Raw genomic sequence first — 19,368 nt, forward strand, 5'->3', positions numbered from 1 at the left:
TAAATGAGGAATAAATGGCCCTCATCATCAAGCGCTTCAAGACAGTGCTAAAGGGCCGCAAGGAGCATCCCAAAAGGAACAAGACGAAGGGAAAGCACTCCTGCTTCAAGTGCGATAAGGTTGGTCACTTTATTGCTAACTGTCCCGATAATGATAGTGACCAAGAACAAGGAAAGAATGGGAAAAGAGAGAACAAGAAGGTTTACAAGAAGGCTAAAGGCGAGGCACACCTTGGAAAGGAATGGGATTCGGATTGCTCTTCGTCCGACTCCGACGACGAAGGACTCGCCGCCACCGCCTTCAACAAATCGTCTCTCTTCCCCAATGAGCATCACACATGCCTCATGGCAAAGGAGAAGAAGGTATGTACTCGAAACAATACTACTTATGCTTCTTCAAGTGAGGATGAATCTAGTGATGATGAAATAGACTATGCATATTTATTCAAAGGCTTAGATAGAACTAAAATTGATAAGATCAATGAATTGATTGATGCTTTGAATAAAAAATAATCTTTTAGAAAAGCAAGAAGATCTTTTATATGAAGAGCATGATAAATTTGTAAATGCACAAAATTATCTTGCATTAGAAGTTAAAAGAAATGAAATGCTTTCATGTGAATTGTCTACATGCCATGAATCTATTTCTAGCTTAAAGAGTATCAATGATGACTTGAATGCAAAACTAGAAATAGTTAATAAATCAACCTCTTGTGTAGAACATGTTGTGATTTGCAATAGGTGTAAAGATTTTAATGTTGAAGCTTGTAATGAACACCTAGTTTCTATTTCCAAATTAAATGATGAAGTGGCTAGTTTTAATGCTCAACTTAAGACTAGCAAAAATGAATTTGATAAATTAAAATTTGCAAGGGATGCCTATACTATTGGTAGACATCCCTCAATTAAGGATGGGCTTGGCTTTAAGAGTGAAGCCAAGAACTTAACAAGTCATAAGGCTCCCACTTTCGCTAAGGAAAAAGGAAGGCTCCTATGACTTGTAGTAATCAAAAGAATCATGCCTTCATTTATAGTGATAGAAAATTCACTAGAAATGCTTGTAGGAATTATTCTTATGATTCACATGCTATGGTTGCTTCTAGTTCCTATATGCATGGTAGAAATAGGGCTAGAAATGTTCATTATGATAGGAGTTGTAATGCATTCGACTCTCATGCCATGTTTGGTTCAAGTTCAAACTTTAATGGTAGATCTAGGAAGAATGTTATGTCTCATGCTCCTAGAAAAATATATAATGGGTATACCACTGTCTTTCATGCTTGCAATGCTAAGTTTATTCTTTCATGTAAAAATAAAAAAGGTGATTGCTAAAAAGGTAGGAGCCAAATGTAAGGGAGATAAAACTTGCATTTGGGTCCCTAAGACTATTGTCACTAACCTTGTAGGACCCAACAAGAGTTGGGTACCTAAGACCCAAGCCTCATTTGCCTTGCAGGTTTATGCATCCGGGGGATCAAGCTGGATTAACGATAGCGGATGCACAAACCACATGACGGGGGAGAAGAAGATGTTCACCTCCTACGTCAAGAATAAAGATTCCCAAGATTCAATCATATTCGGTGACAGGAATCAAGGCAAGGTTAAAGGCCTAGGCAAGATTGCCATCTCAAATGAGCACTCTATCTCCAATGTGTTTTTAGTAGAGTCGCTAGGTTATAATCTTTTGTCTGTTAGTCAATTGTGTAATATGGGATATAATTGCTTATTCACAAATGTAGATGTGTCTGTCTTTAGAAGGTGTGATGGTTCATTAGCTTTTAAGGGTGTACTAGACGACAAACTCTATTTAGTTGATTTTGCAAAGGAGGAGGCCGGTCTAGATGCATGCTTAATCGCTAAGACTAGCATGGGCTGGCTGTGGCATCGCCGTCTAGCACATGTGGGGATGAAGAACCTTCACAAACTTCTAAAGGGAGAACATGTGTTAGGTCTAACAAATCTGCATTTCGAAAAAGATAGACCTTGTGCAGCTTGTCAAGCAGGTAAACAAGTGGGGAGTGCTCATCACATCAAGAACGTAATGACTACATCAAGACCCCTGGAGCTGCTGCATATGGACCTCTTCGGACCCGTCGCCTACCTCAGCATCGGGGGAAGTAAGTATGGTTTAGTAATTGTTGATGATTTTTCCCGCTTCACTTGGGTATTCTTTTTGCAGGATAAATCTGAAACCCAAGGGACCCTCAAGCGCTTCCTAAGGAAAGCTCAAAATGAGTTTGAGCTCAAGGTGAAGAAGATAAGGAGCGACAACGGGTCCGAGTTCAAGAACCTTCAAGTGGAGGAGTACCTTGAGGAGGAAGGAATCAAGCACGAGTTCTCCGCTCCCTACACACCACAGCAAAATGGTATGGTAGAGAGGAAGAACAGGACGCTCATAGACATGGCGAGGACGATGCTTGGAGACTTCAAGACACCCGAGCGGTTTTGGTCGAAAGCTGTGAACACGGCTTGCCACGCCATAAACCGAGTCTATCTCCATCGCCTCCTCAAGAAGACATCATACAAGCTTCTAACCGGTAACAAACCCAACGTTTCGTATTTTCGAGTTTTTGGGAGTAAATGCTACATTCTGGTGAAGAAAGGTAGAAATTCAAAATTTGCTCCCAAAGCTATAGAAGGGTTTTTGTTAGGTTATGACTCAAATACAAAGGCGTATAGAGTCTTCAACAAATCATCGGGTTTGGTTGAAGTCTCTAGCGACGTTGTATTTGATGAGACTAATGGCTCTCCAAGAGAGCAAGTTGAGCTTGATGATTTAGATGAGGATGATGTTCCAACGGACGCGATTCGTACCATGGCGATTGGAGACGTACGACCGCAGGAACTCAAGGAGCAAGATCAACCTTCTTCCTCAACTATGGTGCACCCCCCAACTCAAGATGATGAACAGGTTCCTCAAGAAGAGGCATGTGATCAAGGGGGAGCACAGGATGTCCAAGTTAAAGAGGAAGAAGCACCACAGGCCCCTCCAACTCAAGTTCGAGCGATGATTCAAAGGAACCATCCCGTCGACCAAATTTTGGGTGACATTAGCAAGGGAGTAACCACTCGCTCTAGATTAGCTAATTTCTGTGAGCATTACTCTTTTGTCTCTTCTATTGAGCCTTTCAGGGTAGAAGAGGCCTTGCTAGATCCGGACTGGGTGTTGGCCATGCAGAAGGAGCTCAACAACTTCAAGCGTAATAAAGTTTGGACACTGGTGCCGCGTCCCAAGCAAAATGTTGTGGGAACCAAGTGGGTGTTCCGCAACAAACAGGACGAGCATGGGGTGGTGACGAGGAACAAGGCTCGACTTGTGGCAAAAGGTTATGCCCAAGTCGCAGGTTTGGACTTTGAGGAGACTTTTGCTCCTGTGGCTAGGCTAGAGTCGATTCGTATTTTGTTAGCCTATGCTGCTCACCATTCTTTCAGGTTGTACCAAATGGATGTTAAAAGCCCCTTCCTCAACGGGCCAATCAAGGAGGAGGTGTACGTGGAGCAACCCCCTGGCTTTGAGGATGAACGGTACCCCGACCATAGTTTAGCAGGGTGATGACTCAAAAGTTTGAGATGTCGATGATGGGCGAGTTGAACTACTTTCTTGGGTTCCAAGTGAAGCAACTCAAGGATGGCACTTTCATCTCCCAAACGAAGTATACGCAAGACTTGCTCAAGCGATTTGGGATGAAGGACGCCAAGCCCGCAAAGACTCCAATGGGAACTGACGGACACGTCGACCTCAACAAAGGAGGTAAGTCCGTTGATCAAAAAGCATACCAGTCCATGATAGGTTCCTTGCTTTATTTATGTGCTAGTAGACCGGATATTATGCTTAGTGTATGCATGTGTGCTAGATTTCAATCCGATCCAAGGGAATGTCACTTAGTGGCAGTGAAGCGAATTCTTAAATATTTAGTCGCTACGCCTTGCTTCGGGATCTGGTATCCAAAGGGGTCTACCTTTGACTTAATTGGATATTCAGACTCCGATTATGCTGGATGTAAGGTCGATAGGAAGAGTACATCAGGGACGTGCCAATTCCTAGGAAGGTCCTGGTGTCGTGGAGTTCTAAGGAACAAACCTCCGTTGCCCTATCCACCGCTGAGGCCGAGTACGTTGCCGCAGGACAGTGTTGCGCGCGACTACTTTGGATGAGGCAAACCCTCTGGGACTTTGGCTACAATCTGAGCAAAGTCCCACTCCTATGTGACAATGAGAGTGCCATCCGCATGGCGGACAATCCTGTTGAGCACAGCCGCACAAAGCACATTGACATCCGGCATCACTTTTTGAGAGACCACCAGCAAAAGGGAGATATCAAAGTGTTTTATATTAGCACCGAGAACCAGCTAGCCGATATCTTTACCAAGCCTTTAGATGAAAAGACCTTTTGCAGGCTGCGTAGTGAGCTAAATGTCTTAGATTCGCGGAACTTGGATTGATGTGTAGCATACATGTGTATTATGCTTTGATCATGTTCCCTTATGCATTTTGTTTATGGTGCTCAAGTTGTACAAACTCTCCCCAGACCTCAAAAGTCCATGCGTAAGTAATGCACATAATTAGGGGGAGATGTGCTACAACTTGACCCTTTGAGACTAACCATATGTTTGAGCTTGCTTGATTTAGTCTCAAAGGTGGATTGAAAGGGAAAAGGTGAACTTGGACCATGCAAGACTTCCACTGCACTCCGATGAGAGGGTAACTCACTCCAAGTTCATCTCCATATTCTTATTGCCTTTGTACTCTTATTTGAAGATTTTGGTGAGGCAATGGGGTTTAAGGGCCAAGATTGATCCCGTTTTGGTGCTTGATGCCAAAGGGGGAGAAAATAAGGCCAAAGCAAGAAATGGATCAGCTACCACTTGAGAATTTTGAAAATAGAAGAATAGAGTTTTGTTTTGTCAAAATACTCTTATTGTCTCTTAGTGCTAAAAGTCTGTCCCTTGTGGGGAGAATGCTTGATTATGGGAAAAAGGGAGAGTTTTTAAATCTTTGATCAATTTCTATTGGAATACCTCTCTTTATGTCTCAACAAGTGAGTTTGACTTAGAGATAGGAAATTGAGTTTGATTTGCAAAAACAAACCAAGTGGTGGCAAAGAATGATCCAAATATGCCAAATTTGAATCAAAATCATTTCTTGTTTGAAATTACATTGATATTGCACTTCTTTGAGTTGCTTTATGTTGTGTTGGCATAAATCACCAAAAAGGGGGAGATTGAAAGGGAAATGTGCCCTTGGGCCATTTCTAAGTATTTTGGTGATATAGTGTCCAACACAAGTGCTTAAGTGTTAAACTATGCCAAATGGTGGACAAAGTGCAAATCAATACAAAGGTATGATTCTAGACTTAGTACATTGGTTTTTGTGTACTAACATATTTGTCTAAGTGCTAGAATCAGAGAAAATACAATTGGATAAGTCTTGGCTCGAGCAGCCAAGACTCTGCTCGGTCTGGGTGCACCGGACAGTGTCCGGTGCGCCAGGCTGGCTCTGGTGAAAAGGCTGCTCTCGGGTCTCGACAGCGGCGTGCGGCTATAAATCACCGGACTGTCCGGTGGTGCACCGGACAGTGTCTGTTGAGTCGGCTGCGGCGAAGTCGCCGCTCTCGGAAACCAAGTCAACAGCGTACGGCTATAATTCACCGGACTGTCCGGTGAGGCACCGAACTGTCCGGTGAGCCAACGGTCGGGCGCGCCAACAGTCGGCCGCGCAATCCGCGCGTGACGCGTGGCCGAGCCAACGGTCGGATGGGAGCACCGGACTGTCCGGTGTGCACCGGACTATCCGGTGTGCACCGGACAGTGTCCGGTGCACCAACGGCTCCAAGTCTCCAACGGTCGGCTGCGCCAGAATAGGAATGAAATCCGCACCGGACAGTGTCCGGTGGTGCACCGGACTGTCCGGTGCGCCAGTCGACAGAAGGCAAGAATTGCCTTCCTGGATTGCTCTCAACGGCTCCTAGCTGCCTTGGGGCTATAAAAGAGACCCCTAGGTGCATGGAGGAGTACACCAAGCACACTTTGAGCATTCTTGATCATTCACACTTCGTCTTTGCGCACTTGTTCGACATTCATAGTGATTTGAGCTCCGTTCTAGTGAGAACTTTGTGATATTCATTAGAGCTCAAGTCTTGGCAGTGTGTGTGTGCGTATTTGCTGTGGACTTGTGTGTGTTGCTCATCCCATCCTTACTTCCGTGTTCATTTGTGATCATCTTTTGTAAGGGCGAGAGACTCCAAGTTGTGGAGATTCCTCGCAAACGGGATATAGTGAAAGGAAAAGAAACACTGTGGTATTCAAGTGGATCTTTGGATCACTTGAGAGGGGTTGAGTGCAACCCTCGTCCATTGGGACGCCACAACGTGGAGTAGGCAAGTTTTGACTTGACCGAACCACGGGATAAACCATTGTGCCTCTTTGTGTTGATATCTTTGTGGTTATTGTGTCTTGCAAGAATACCTCTCTAGCCACTTGGTTTTATTGCTCTAACACTTAATCAAGTTTGTGGCTTCAAGTTTTAAGTTTTTTTACAGGATCACCTATTCACCCCCCCCCCCTCTAGGTGCTCTCGATTGGTATCGGAGCCGTTCTCTTCACGTAAGGGACTAATCGCCCGAAGAGATGGATCCTAAGGGCAAGGGGATGGTGGTCAATGATAAGGAGAAGGAGTCCTTCGTCAATGATCCAAAAGATGACAAGCCTACTGACTTGGGCTCGAGCCACAAAAGAAAAGACGGGAAGAAGAAGAAAACAAGGCGCATCAAGGAGATAGTCTACTAGCGGTTCTCGATGACAACCGCCAGTAGAAATCATTTCTACTAGCGGTTCTTGATGACAACCGCCAGTAGAAATGGCCTCCACAGTCTGTGGAAATCATTTCTACTGGCGGTTGTCATTGTCAACCGCCAGTAGAAATATCTCCTATATAAAGGAGCGCGCGCGGGGCCGAAAATTTCTCTAAGTCTTTGGCGCCCAGTCTTTTACACTCCCGCCGTCAGGCTGCCGAAATTTCGCCCCTCTCCGTCGTGCGCCGCCGTCGTCCATGCCGTCGTCCCCACGCCGTAGGTACGTTCCTCTCTCTCTCTCTCTCCCTTCTTCGACTTCGATCGCGTTCGGGCACGCCGCCACTGCCGTGCACGCGCCGCCGCCGCGCGTGTGTAAAAACCCTAGGGCGCGCGTCTCTACAGAGAGTGAGAGAGAGGGAGAGGAGAGGAGAGAGGGAAAGGGAAGAGAGAGGAGGGAGAGGGAAGAGAGAGGAGGGAGAGGGAAAGAGAGGGGAGAGGAGAGAGAAAGGGATGAGAGAGGAAAGAGAGAGGAGGGAGGGAGAGAGAGAGGGAAAGGGAAGAGAGAGGAGGGAGAGGGAAGAGAGAGGAGGGAGAGGGAAAGAGAGAGGAGAGGAGAGAGGGAAAGGGAAGAGAGAGGAAAGAGAGAGGAGGGAGGGAGAGAGAGAGAGAAGTGAGAGGAGGGAGAGGGAAGAGAGAGGAGGGAGGAGAAGAGAGAGGAGAGGAGGGAGGGAAAGGGAAGAGAGGAGTAGATCACCAACATCTCCGACGATGAAGATGAGGAGATCGATTGGACGACACTGATAGATGACGAGGAGTAGAAAAGTAGAAATTACTATATATGTTCTAATCTTAGTATGATATTATATATAAGAACTTAGTATGATGGACGGCGTATTATGTAAGAACTTAGTATGATATTATATATATGTTCTAATCTTTTGTTCCAATCTGATGAAAGGGGTACACAACTCGATAATATCCGTACGACTCTCCCTCTCTCCCTCTCTATACGTTCTATACGACTCTCCATCTCTCTCTCTACGTCCTATATGACTCCTCTCTCCCTCTCTATACGTTCTATACGACTCTCCATCTCTATCTACGTTCTATACGACTCTCCCTCTCTCCCTCTCTATACGTTGTATACGACTCTCCATCTCTCTCTCTCTCTCTCTCTCTCTCTCTCTCTCTCTACGTCCTATATGACTCTCCCTCTCTATACGTAACTCGATAATATTCGTATCACAATATTAGGGCTTAGGGTTAGTGTTAGTGGTTAAGGGTTAGGGTATTTGTTAATATGAATTTAATTATTGCTTATGTTAATATGTGTTAATATGTATTTGTATATATATAGCTGTAAACCCTGGAATCTAGCTCCTAAAACCCCAGTCAGTTGAGAAATAATAAAGAAGCCATTTCAATTATGTATCTTATTAAAAGAGATATATTTCCTTTAAATAAATGTTTTAGGAGACTATATAAAAAGATCCTTATATGAGTAATATACATATTTATAAACACTTCCTTGAAATATCTAAATTAGAAACTACTTACAAAAATAATAAATGTAATTCGAAATATACAAGTGACATATTCAAAAGCATTTTTATAATAAATAGATTAATAAAAAGTATATATTCTTGTATTCGTGTTGAAGTTTTTACTGAACGTTTATTTGAAATTTGAAACTTGAATTCTGTTTGAATTTGGAATTTAAAATGGAAAACAGAAAAAAAAAGAAAATAAATTGTGAAAACGTCACTTGGGCTGAAATATTTGTTTCTGGCCCATCTTTCCCTTTTCGCGCCTTCACTGTGCCTGCTGGGATTTCAGCCCATCTGGCCAGTGACTTCCGCGCGGCCCATCCCCTTCTCACCATGCGCATGGTTGGCTGACGTGTGGGGCCCCCGTGTCAGCCGACTGGAGCTTGTTGGGAAGCATCCTCGTTGCTCTGCCGCCTGGGCTCGCGCGTCTGCCGGTCGGTTCATCGCCGCCACCGCCGCATAACAGCTTCCGCGAAACCGCAGGCGAATCCACCGCCGTGATCCTCTCCTGGTGATTTCCGTGAATCTCGGCGATGCGGCTCCCTGGACGGATCCTTCTTCTTCAACTAACTCCGCTTCCGCCGCGTGCTCCAGCTTAGCCACGCGCATGACTAGCGAACCTGCTGTGGATATCGCCGTTGGTGCGGACTCCGCCCGGAAGGAGCCTCACCCTGCGCATCTATATATCGGACCGCCCCGTGGGTTTCGCTTTCCCCCTCCATCCCCGCGACTGATTATCTAGCACTACATGTGAGCGTGAGAGAGAAAGCAGCGCCGCCGCCGGCCCGGTTTCGTGTTCACCGCCGTCGCGTCCACGAATTCGGGCCTGTGTGTTTCGCCGTGCGTCGGGGATTGAACCGGTGTCCTCCCTGCTGTGGATTGGTGGCCGGAGCTCTCGGAATTCGTCGTCAGAGCTTGGACTTCCGCCGTGGTCGTGCCCCCCTCGTCGACGGAGCTCTGTTGAGCGCCATCTATGGTGAGAAACCCCCAACTGCACGTGATTTGTTTCCAATTGCACGCTAGCTCGACGAATTAGATTATGAGGGCGGGTTTTGGCCGATTGATGCAGCCGGTCATGGCTGTCGCCGTGTGGGTCGGCGGCGCCACCGCGCTCGGCCGTTGGTAGGAGAAGGCATGGGTGCCGTCCGATCCAATTCGGACGGATGTGATTAGAAGTAGTGTACCCATTCGGCAGGTTATATCCGAGCCATTGATCGGATATCGGATGGGTTAGATGGACCGCGTCCTGATGAAATCTGTGTCGTCCAGTCTAGTGTGAACGGTTACGATTAGATCGAGATATACCCCTTCGCGTTATAAAATCTGAGCCCTTGGTTTGGATCGGGTGGCCAGGATTCAGGGATACCCCTTCAGCCAGCGCATCTTACATAAAAGACCCTGGGTTTTTAGAAAACCAACCCGCCATCCATGCGCCAGTTGACTGTGTCTGGGGGATTTTCTGTGTTAGCCCCTGATCTTTCCAGAATTTGGTGCCCAGTCCAGGGAATTAGAAATTCAGTAAACATAATTAGAAAATGATTTTTATGAGAAAATAAATGCTAGAAATTTGTATAATTCATAGAAAATCCATATTAAGTCCAAATTAGTTCATCCCGATTTCTATAATTCTATAATATTATTGTTTATCACATAGTACATCTATTTTGACATGAAAGTCACATTAAAATTTATATTCTATTTAATCTTGTACAAACACATAAAATCATTAGAAATTCATAACTTTCTCATTTTAACTTCAAATTGAGTCATTCAAGTGCAATAATTTTATACCAACCAGTAACGCTGTTTAGCCATGAAACTTGAATTAAAATTGTTCATTTGAATTAATCTATTCTAGGTATTCAATAACTCCATAAAATCATAACTTTCTAACTGTAACTCCGAATTTAGTAATTCTTGTTCCCACGATCTCGTAGAGATGCGTAGATTATTTTTACACAATTTGTACTTATGTTTGGTGTAATGTTAATTTTGCCTATACAATGTTTTTTGTATTGCTACGACTAGAGCGAGGTCACGTGTCATCTGAAGAGCAAGTTGGTACCTGGAATCTCAAGTCCCAGGCAAGTTGTGCCCTTGATCACTTCTTTTTACCCACTCATGTTCTAATTAATCATAATGATCTGCATAGGTTAATTTTGATGGGACCCAATAGGTTACCCTAGTTTGTCTATCTTTATACCTTGTTTACCACTTAACTTTTTGGGTAGTACTTGCTAGTGCTTTATGTGGTTTTGGGTATGAAGATACATTATTCATGATTACACTTTTGTTATCAGTTGTTATTTACTGTTCATGATAAGATCATTATGTTAATTGGAACATGGAGAACCACCCGGGAAAACAGTGCTACCACAAGGGTTTAATGGGACGCCCTTGGCCGATTAATTAGGAAAGCTAGTGGAAGGCTACCTTACCCGAAAGGGGCAAGGGCAGTAGGGGAGTGGTCAGTGTAGGGAGGCCCTCGGGAGGATTTTGCTGCGATGGCGGTCCTGCAAGGGATTCCTGCATTGGAGCTTCCTATAAACTGTAGCGGGTTTTCTGAAGCTAGTGGAACTTTGTAAAGGCCTCGTAGTGTTACCCTGCCTCGCCTCCTCGGTAGAGGTGTATGGGAAGTCGCGATCCCTTGGCAGATGGGTAACATGACTTGTGGGTAAAGATGCGCAACCTCTGCAGAGTGTAAAACTGGTATACTAGCCGTGCTCACGGTCATGAGCGGCTCGGACACTCACATGATTAAATTATGGAACTTAAACTCAATTTGTCATATGCATTGCATCGCAGGTGATGTTGTTACTTTTGTTCTACTACTTAATTGGGTTGGAATTTACTTATACTTAGTAATTGCTAATAAAATTTTGACCAACTTTAAAAGCAATGCTCAGCTCTAACCATCCTCTTTGGTAAGCCTTACACTTCACGTGAGCTCCCACCTTTGGCGAGTTCATGCACATTATTCCCCACAACTTGTTGAGCGATGAACGTATGTGAGCTCACTCTTGCTGTCTCACACCCCCCACAGGTCAAGAACAGGTACCACAGGATGAGGCGCATGGAGGATGCTGTGGCGAGTTCGTGAGAGGTCTAGGTCGTCGTCTCCCAGTCAACTTTGGGTTGCTGGACCGTCGTCTCCTTATAATGTAATTATTTATTTTGTATAAAACTCCTATTATGTAGTAAAGATGTGACATTCGATCCTGTGCCATGATTCATCATATGTGTGAGACTTGGTCCCAGCACACCTGGTGTTTATGTTCGCGCCCGGATTTTGGACCCCTAAAATCCGGGTGTGACAGAAGTGGTATCAGAGGAATGTTGACTGTAGGACGAAACCTAGATAGAACTGGACAACCAATACTTACTTACCTTTGCTACTCTGGTCCTTTCTAAACTCTTCTTAATCTTTTCTCATCTATTTCCGCTTTACTCTGATCATTCTTACCTTATCCTTCTAAAGACAAATGTGGATTTCACACTTTGAAATCTTGTACTTAAAGTGACTTTAGGACTATGAGACCTACTCTTAGGAACAAAAACAAAACTATTTTTTTTATTATCTATTAACTTGAATGTTTGTTCTTATGATACTTTCTGATTTGGATCTTTGATTGAGTGTGATGAGTTGTGGAGTAGTGTCCACAATTGCATCTACATATACTTAGGCATAAAAAATATTTAAGATAACTAATCAAACTTAGATTATCTGTCATTAAAAATATATCTAGCTTAATAGATCCACCCTATCTTAAAAGACTCTCTCTTATCTTAATAGATCCATCTCATTTTAAAAGAGTCCCTCTTATCTTAATAGATACATCTTATCTTGAAAAGATCTTATCTTATCCTAATAGATCTAACTGACCTCAAAAGATTCTACCTTATCTTTAGGGATTCATCTTGCCCTAATTAGCGTATTTATCCCACTGTAGAATAACAACCATGAGCTAACCCAACCAATAGAGTCTTGATGGATTGCATAATCTATCAACCCCCACCTAACATCAAACAAGTTTTTGGTCTACATCATGTAGTCTACCTCATCCATATCTATATTAACCATATTCCCCAACCCCGATGATATACACTCACCTCGAATCAATGAGACCAAAACCGGAGAAGAAAAGATCTACATCGACAAGGAAGGATATAACAATCGAAGCGAATCTCGAGATGAATCAAGACTTAAACATTTTGGGATAAAGCCTTCTCCTTGACATAATCTATCTTACGTCAACCTACCCAGATTATATCCTACCTAATAAGTCACTACAGGAAACTGGTTAAAGAACGTGGGTGAAAAACCGTCGAACTTAATGTAATAGGCCGTCGAACTTACCATAAGAACGTGGGTTTACCGACGAATATAGCCGACGGCGATTTTTGGACGAACTTAGAGAATTAAGTTCGACGGCCCCGACGAACTTAACGTTAAGAACGTGGGTACCGTCGAACTTAAGATTAAAAACGTGGGTACCGTCGAACTTAAGATTAAGAACGTGGGTTTTTAAGTTCGACGGGGGCCGTCGAACTTTTTCCCGTAAGTTCGACGGCACCCACGTTCTTAACGTTAAGTTCGACGGGGCCAGATGGCCGTCGAACTTATGGGTCCTACGTGGGTCGGCGAGGGCTGTCCATTAAGTTCGACGGTACCCACGTTCTTAACGTTAAGAACGTGGGTACCCACGTTCTTAACCCTTTTTCAGAAAAAAAATAAAAAATACAGAAATGAAAAATTAGACACACATAGTAACACATGCAACACAGAATATCACATACAATACAAATTTCAAACACATGAATATATGTACATATCACAAATTCACACAAGTCCAAATACATAAGTTCACAAATTCACACAAGTCCAAATACATAAGTTCACAATTTCACATAAGTTCACATCCATAGTTCACATTTTTAGTTCACAAGTTCAAACATTAGCTCCATCGCTCTCGATCAGGACATCGGATTGTTGTTCATAGCTCCACCACTAGAATTGAGACATCTGTCCGCAAAGTCAGCGTGAGGGGCAGGAGTCACTTGATGAGAGCCAGAATCCTTCAAAATAAACCAAAATTCTCATAAATATACAACTGGCATTAAATCACATGTACACCAAGATATAGGTAAGCATGATAAACATAACGCCCTTTTCTAAATAAATATAGGAAAGCATGATAAACATAGCGCCCTTTTCTAAATAAATATAGGAAAGCATTAAATCACATGTACACCAAAATTCTCATAAATTACTGAATGGGTAATTCAAACAACAAGGCCCTTTTCTAATTACTGAATGGGTAAAGCTTTACCTTAAGATGATAAATAGCGCTTACATGTATACAATAACTACATACTTCTAGAGTTCTAGTAAAGTGCCGCCCATGCGTTAAGAAATCAGCATGGTGATGCTGTCCCATTACCTGACATGGTATCACTCGATGCTAAGGTGGACAAGGAAAGTAGTTGGTGTCTGGAACCATTGATTGCAAACTCCGACTGATGCATTGATAGCGTTAATGTGGATAGCTTGTGCACTGATCAGAGATTCGGCTTTAATTAGATTATAGGTGTAACTGTAGCAGGGATTGTCTCGTGTTAAGCTCGACGAGAAAATGATTTAGTGTAACTGTTACTGGAATCTGTAGGTTGATTTCAGATAGGTTCATAGTCACTATCTCAATTAAATAGGTTCATAGTCACTGAATTACAACAGGGCTATTGGGGAAACACATATCCTCTTTTTGTAAATCTAGAATTCAGAAACAATTACTGTAATCTTGAACTTACAGGATCCATCACCGTCGCCATAAGCGCCCAAGTTTGCTCTGTTCCTGCACACGCCTGTGAGATGGGAAGATTAATGTCGTCAGGCTAACAGTCCTGATCATCTGTATAGCTTACCAAAATATTATATGCACCACATAGTTAAATTCCAGAAAGGCTATTGTAGCTCACACCTAAAAGCGCACAAGGTTGGCTACTTCTGGCATTGCAGCGAGCGAGTGGCTTTGTTTCTCAAAGCATACTACAGCTTATCTGTAAAGAGGGGGGAGTCCTATGGTGTTTGCAAAATCCAAACTAAAATAGTCTGAACTCCAGACCTGTTAATTTATCACATGATCTGGTTCAGATCCTGAGCCTAAACATGCCTACTGGTGGTCAAAATATACTCAAAGGCCAGACCTGTAGACATTGTATTTTTCTTATATTTTCAGGTATTGGTGAAATCAGGCATAGTGAAAGAGGGGCCACATATCACTTTGAAGACCAGTCAAGCACAACTAATCCCTTAATGCAATGTCATAAATTCAGTTCAAGTTTAAATATCTAGCCTATCCACATGAGAAATTTGGTGGGAGATGATTAGGAACTTACAACATCTTTCTTTAATATAATTAGAGCCACTTCCATTGAAGAATTACTCCCTCCATTCCAAATTATATGTCGTCATGGCTTCTCTAGATACATCGATCTTGCTATGCACCTAGATATATGTTATGTCTATATACATGGGCAATAAAGTACCTAGAACAAAACAACTTAGAATTTAAAACGGAGGGAGTACAACACAGTTCAATATTAAAGACACTTCCTTTTAGAAGCATTAATGCAAAGAAGCAAAATATGTCATGTCAGATTGTAGCACAAATTAGTGATTCATTCATAGACTCACATCAAACCCAAACTATTGTAACCTTATAGCAACTTGCACAGATTCAATGTCATGAACATTCACATGATGTCTTGCAACAAAAACTAGAACAAGGTATAGCCATATTTGCTTACCGCTGGTGTTCCTTTGAACGCTCAATAAACTTAGCAGCAACATCATGACCTTGATAGGATGCCAGCACTGTCCTAATGTCAGAAGGTCTAGCCATGGCAACATCTGCAAATTCACAAATTCACATAAGTCGAAATACATAAGTTCACAAATTCACATAAGTGGCGCTGGCGAGCCGATCGAGGCCGGCGGTGCTGGCGAGCCGATCGAGGCCGAGCTTGGGCAGCGGACGGCGAGCCGAGGCCGAGCTGGGTGGTGGTGGCGCCGAGGCCGAGCTGGGGCAGTGGGGCGGTGGTGAGCTGAGCTTGCGCCGAGGCCGAGCTGAGCGGAGGCGCGGTCTGCTGGGGGTGGTGCGGCCTGCTGGTGGCGCGGCCTGCTGGTGTGGCGGCGGCGAGGCCGAGCTTAGCGGAGCCGGGGCGGTGGTGCGGCGGCGGCGAGCCGGGGCGGTCAGGGCCGAGCTGGCGAGCCGGGGCGGCGGCGATACCAGCAGATTCCATTTTCCTAGCTACATAATTGTGGAGTACAGCATTAGCAATTGGCAGGAGAAAACCCTTAGGGCATAGTGAGTCCAAAGTTCAAACTATCTTTTACCTGCGTTTCGAGTCCAAATCATCATCATTAGCATCATCCCCAGGGTAGGATCTTCCACCTCTAGCATCAACATCATCATCGCTAGCTGGACCCGGAACAGTGTCAATCATGCCAGCTGAATGTACTTGGTTACAGAAAAATTGTCTAAATATTTGAAGGCTTGTCTGCATATTAACAGAAAAATTGTCAGACCCAACAAAATGTAACAGGTAAACATTTGAAAACTTATTATCAAATCATCATTGTGCATTCAAACCATTCCTTCTCAAGAATTTGAAAAGTCAGAACTTAAATTGTTAAAAAAGTAATTGAAACAGACATGCAAAATGAGCAAGCAAATACTTCATAATGCAAAACTAGATATGAGTATGCTCAAGGTGAAATTGCAATTCACCAGAATCCAATATATTTACAGAAAACCATGGGACACTCACCTTCAATAGTTGCCACACCATCGTATCTTTCTTCACCCTGGCTTGAAGGAACTGCACCAGCAGCTAACCTTCTATTTGGTTGGGGCTTAGAATGATTATGACGCCCTTTATAAACAACTTCAGTAACTTGGCCATCAAGCGAACGCTCTAATAGCTTTTTAACTTCACAATTAGGATGCGTGCACTTGTAATAACTTCTAGGATTTTCACTTCCCTTGACATGCTTTTGTCCATATTTACGCCAATTATAGCCATCCTCTGCTGATTTTTCAGCTACATTTTCAATTTGTGTCTCCTGGGTAGCATTTTCAGAACTATTGATCTGGTGCATCTCTGATGTACCAACTTCAGCAGGCATGTTGTCAGACGGACAAACTATCGAAACAGTTTGGTTTGGAGCAATTGAAGCATGTGCTGTGTGACTCGATTCCCGTGAACAGAGAGGTTTATTTTCAGTCTTCAAATTGCTAGATGGTGTGGTTTGATTTGAGCTATATTTTTGCATAGTGTCATGATGGTTTTGATTGTTGACTGAAGGAGCCTGCATGTGAGAACTATGAATGTCATGGAATACAAAATTATTTGCAGCGTGAGTCAACAAGAATAAGAAATACAGAAGCCCATATAGGTAGATCACAACAGGGTCCATCACAAAAATACTGAAGTTTTTTCGTAAAAACTTGTCAGTTCTGCAAAAAGAACTTTTGCACATGTGAGAGTAGAGTAGATAAGACTCTGGACAAAATATACGAATATTGACTCCATTCTCTGTTGAAGCTAGAACACCCTATTTTGTTGATCATAATCGAAGCCACAAAGGTCAAGAGTAATTCTTTCAATACTGCAACATAGGAATGCCATTGAAACCTTATAAGGAAACATCCATGCTACTTCAATCGTGGACTCTTCCTACGAAATTCCTGTAGATTTTCCTCTTTATATTCTAATCACTGACTTGCTGTAAATGTGCAAGCACACTAGCGACCTTTTCACCTTGAACTGTCCTACTAGTTTATCATAACATATTCTCCTTAAACGGTCAAACTTCCATTGCAGCATTTATAGGCTGTCAAGCCAAAATGTAACAGAACCATAAGTCATTCAGACTTGATTATGGGATACAGAAACACAACAGTGTCACTCATATGTGGCCAGTTACTCTAAAAAAGAGTACGAAGCTCTCAATAGCAGGTCACTGGTCCCGTTGTGAGTCATTTGCAAGCTCTACGCCGACAATTTTCCCGAACCGTGATAGTGATGGTGTCACCTTTTTTATCTGAAGCAAATCCAGGTAAGAAAAACTTAGACTAGCGACAACATGCACTAGACCCAATAAAATCGAGTTAATCGGATTGTGGTCTAACATTCAAGAGTTCAAATTTATTTAACACCAAAATTCACTTCCTAACTCCCAAAAGAATAGCAGGGGGAGGTAATTTCAGATATACATATATGTAAGATGAGCATAGATATGGTTATAACTATCAATCAGCAATCAGTTATGTTATCTGACTAAATTTTGATAACTACACAGCTACTAAAGAACATTAACAAATCATGGCTTTGATAAATTGGTAATTACTATTTCAGTCAAAGAAACACACACATAAGTGCTAGAACGCCGTGCAAAGGGGGATATTTATTTTTTTATATACAACACAAGAACCTAAGAACAAATTTTTTCCATGAATCAGAATGCAGTATAGAGATCGTACCTAAAATATAAAACACTGAAACCAATTAGTTGTGTCTCTGAATACTAATGAGATGAGGTTGGGGCCGAGCAGGGGCGGTCGGGGCCGAGCTGGCGAGCCGGGGCGGGTTGGGGCCGAGCTGGAGAGCTAGGGCGGCGACGAGGCTCGCTCGCGATGGCGCGGCGGAGGCGCGACCCGGTCGCAGTGGCGGCGCGGCCCGGGCAGGTTGGGGCCGAGCTGGCGAGCCGGGCGGCGGCGAGGCCCGGTCGCGGTGTCGTAGCCCGCTCGCGGCGGCGAGGCCCGGTCGCGGTGCCGTAGCCCGCTCGCGGCGGCGCGGCCCGGTCACGGTGGTGCGGCGGAGGCGCGGCCCGGTCGTGGCAGCGGCTCGACTCGCGGTGGCGTGGCGGCGGCTCGGTCTAGCGCTAGGTGAGAGAGGATGAGACAGGGTGAGAGAGAGAGCCGCGCGCGTGTGTGGGCGGGATGAGACAGGGTGAGAGAGAGAGCCGCGCGCGTGAGATTTTTGGATTTAGGTTTTCGGGATTAAGTTCGACGGTGTGCACAAGCCCGACGAACTTACGTTAAGAACGTGGGTACCCACGTTCTTAACTCGTTAAGTTCGACGGTTTTCTCTAGGGCCCACGAACTTAACTTATGAACGTGGGTACCCACGTTCTTAACATAACCCATGAACTTAACTCAAGTAAGAACGTGGGTACCCACGTTCTTAATTTTACCCACGAACATTTATCAGTTTCTTGTAGTGAGTAGTTGGATACCCATACTCTCCTAATCACTCACTAATGAAAAAAAAAGCTTTTGATTTTTTTTAAATAATTAGAACTGAAAGTTAAATTGCAAACCACTCTTCCTATATCCCTTTTCCTTCAAATCTCGAGGACGAGATTTTTGTTAAGGGGGGTAGGATTTGTAAACCCTGGAATCTAGCTCCTAAAACCCCAGTCAGTTGAGAAATAATAAAGAAGCCATTTCAATTATGTATCTTATTAAAAGAGATATATTTCCTTTAAATAAATGTTTTAGGAGACTATATAAAAAGATCCTTATATGAGTAATATACATATTTATAAACACTTCCTTGAAATATCTAAATTAGAAACTACTTACAAAAATAATAAATGTAATTCGAAATATACAAGTGACATATTCAAAAGCATTTTTATAATAAATAGATTAATAAAAAGTATATATTCTTGTATTCGTGTTGAAGTTTTGACTGAACGTTTATTTGAAATTTGAAACTTGAATTCTGTTTGAATTTGGAATTTAAAATGGAAAACAGAAAAAAAAAAGAAAGAAAATAAATTGTGAAAACGTCACTTGGGCTGAAATATTTGTTTCTGGCCCATCTTTCCCTTTTCGCGCCTTCACTGTGCCTGCTGGGATTTCGGCCCATCTGGCCAGTGACTTCCGCGCGGCCCATCCCCTTCTCACCATGCGCATGGTTGGCTGACGTGTGGGGCCCCCGTGTCAGCCGACTGGAGCTTGTT

At 43.5% G+C, this 19,368-nt stretch overlaps 1 protein-coding gene across 3 annotated transcripts; it reads right to left on the minus strand.

The window, feature by feature from the left end:
• Window positions 1-14,143: 14,143 nt before the first annotated feature.
• LOC103641616 (WRKY transcription factor SUSIBA2) lies at window positions 14,144-17,978 on the minus strand. 3 transcript variants are annotated; one of them, XR_004853264.1, is made up of 6 exons: window positions 17,882-17,978; window positions 16,167-16,707; window positions 15,733-15,896; window positions 15,144-15,646; window positions 14,733-14,882; window positions 14,144-14,198 (listed from the first exon to the last, which is right to left on the minus strand). XR_004853264.1 is itself a non-coding variant. In XM_020545775.3 (2 exons), the coding sequence occupies exons 1-2, from the start codon at window positions 16,711-16,713 to the stop codon at window positions 15,877-15,879; spliced, it is 567 nt and encodes a 188-aa protein (XP_020401364.1). In that variant the 5' UTR covers window positions 16,714-16,792; the 3' UTR covers window positions 15,675-15,876. The 3 variants fall into 3 exon arrangements, 1 of the variants encoding a protein (XP_020401364.1); XR_560411.4 differs by lacking the exon at window positions 17,882-17,978 and having other exon boundaries at window positions 16,167-16,802; XM_020545775.3 differs by lacking the exons at window positions 14,144-14,198; window positions 14,733-14,882; window positions 15,144-15,646; window positions 17,882-17,978 and having other exon boundaries at window positions 15,675-15,896; window positions 16,167-16,792.
• Between the last annotated feature and the right edge of the window lie 1,390 nt (window positions 17,979-19,368).

This window comes from Zea mays, chromosome 10 (assembly GCF_902167145.1).
Source record: "Zea mays cultivar B73 chromosome 10, Zm-B73-REFERENCE-NAM-5.0, whole genome shotgun sequence".
Classification (NCBI taxonomy): Eukaryota; Viridiplantae; Streptophyta; class Magnoliopsida; order Poales; family Poaceae; genus Zea; species Zea mays.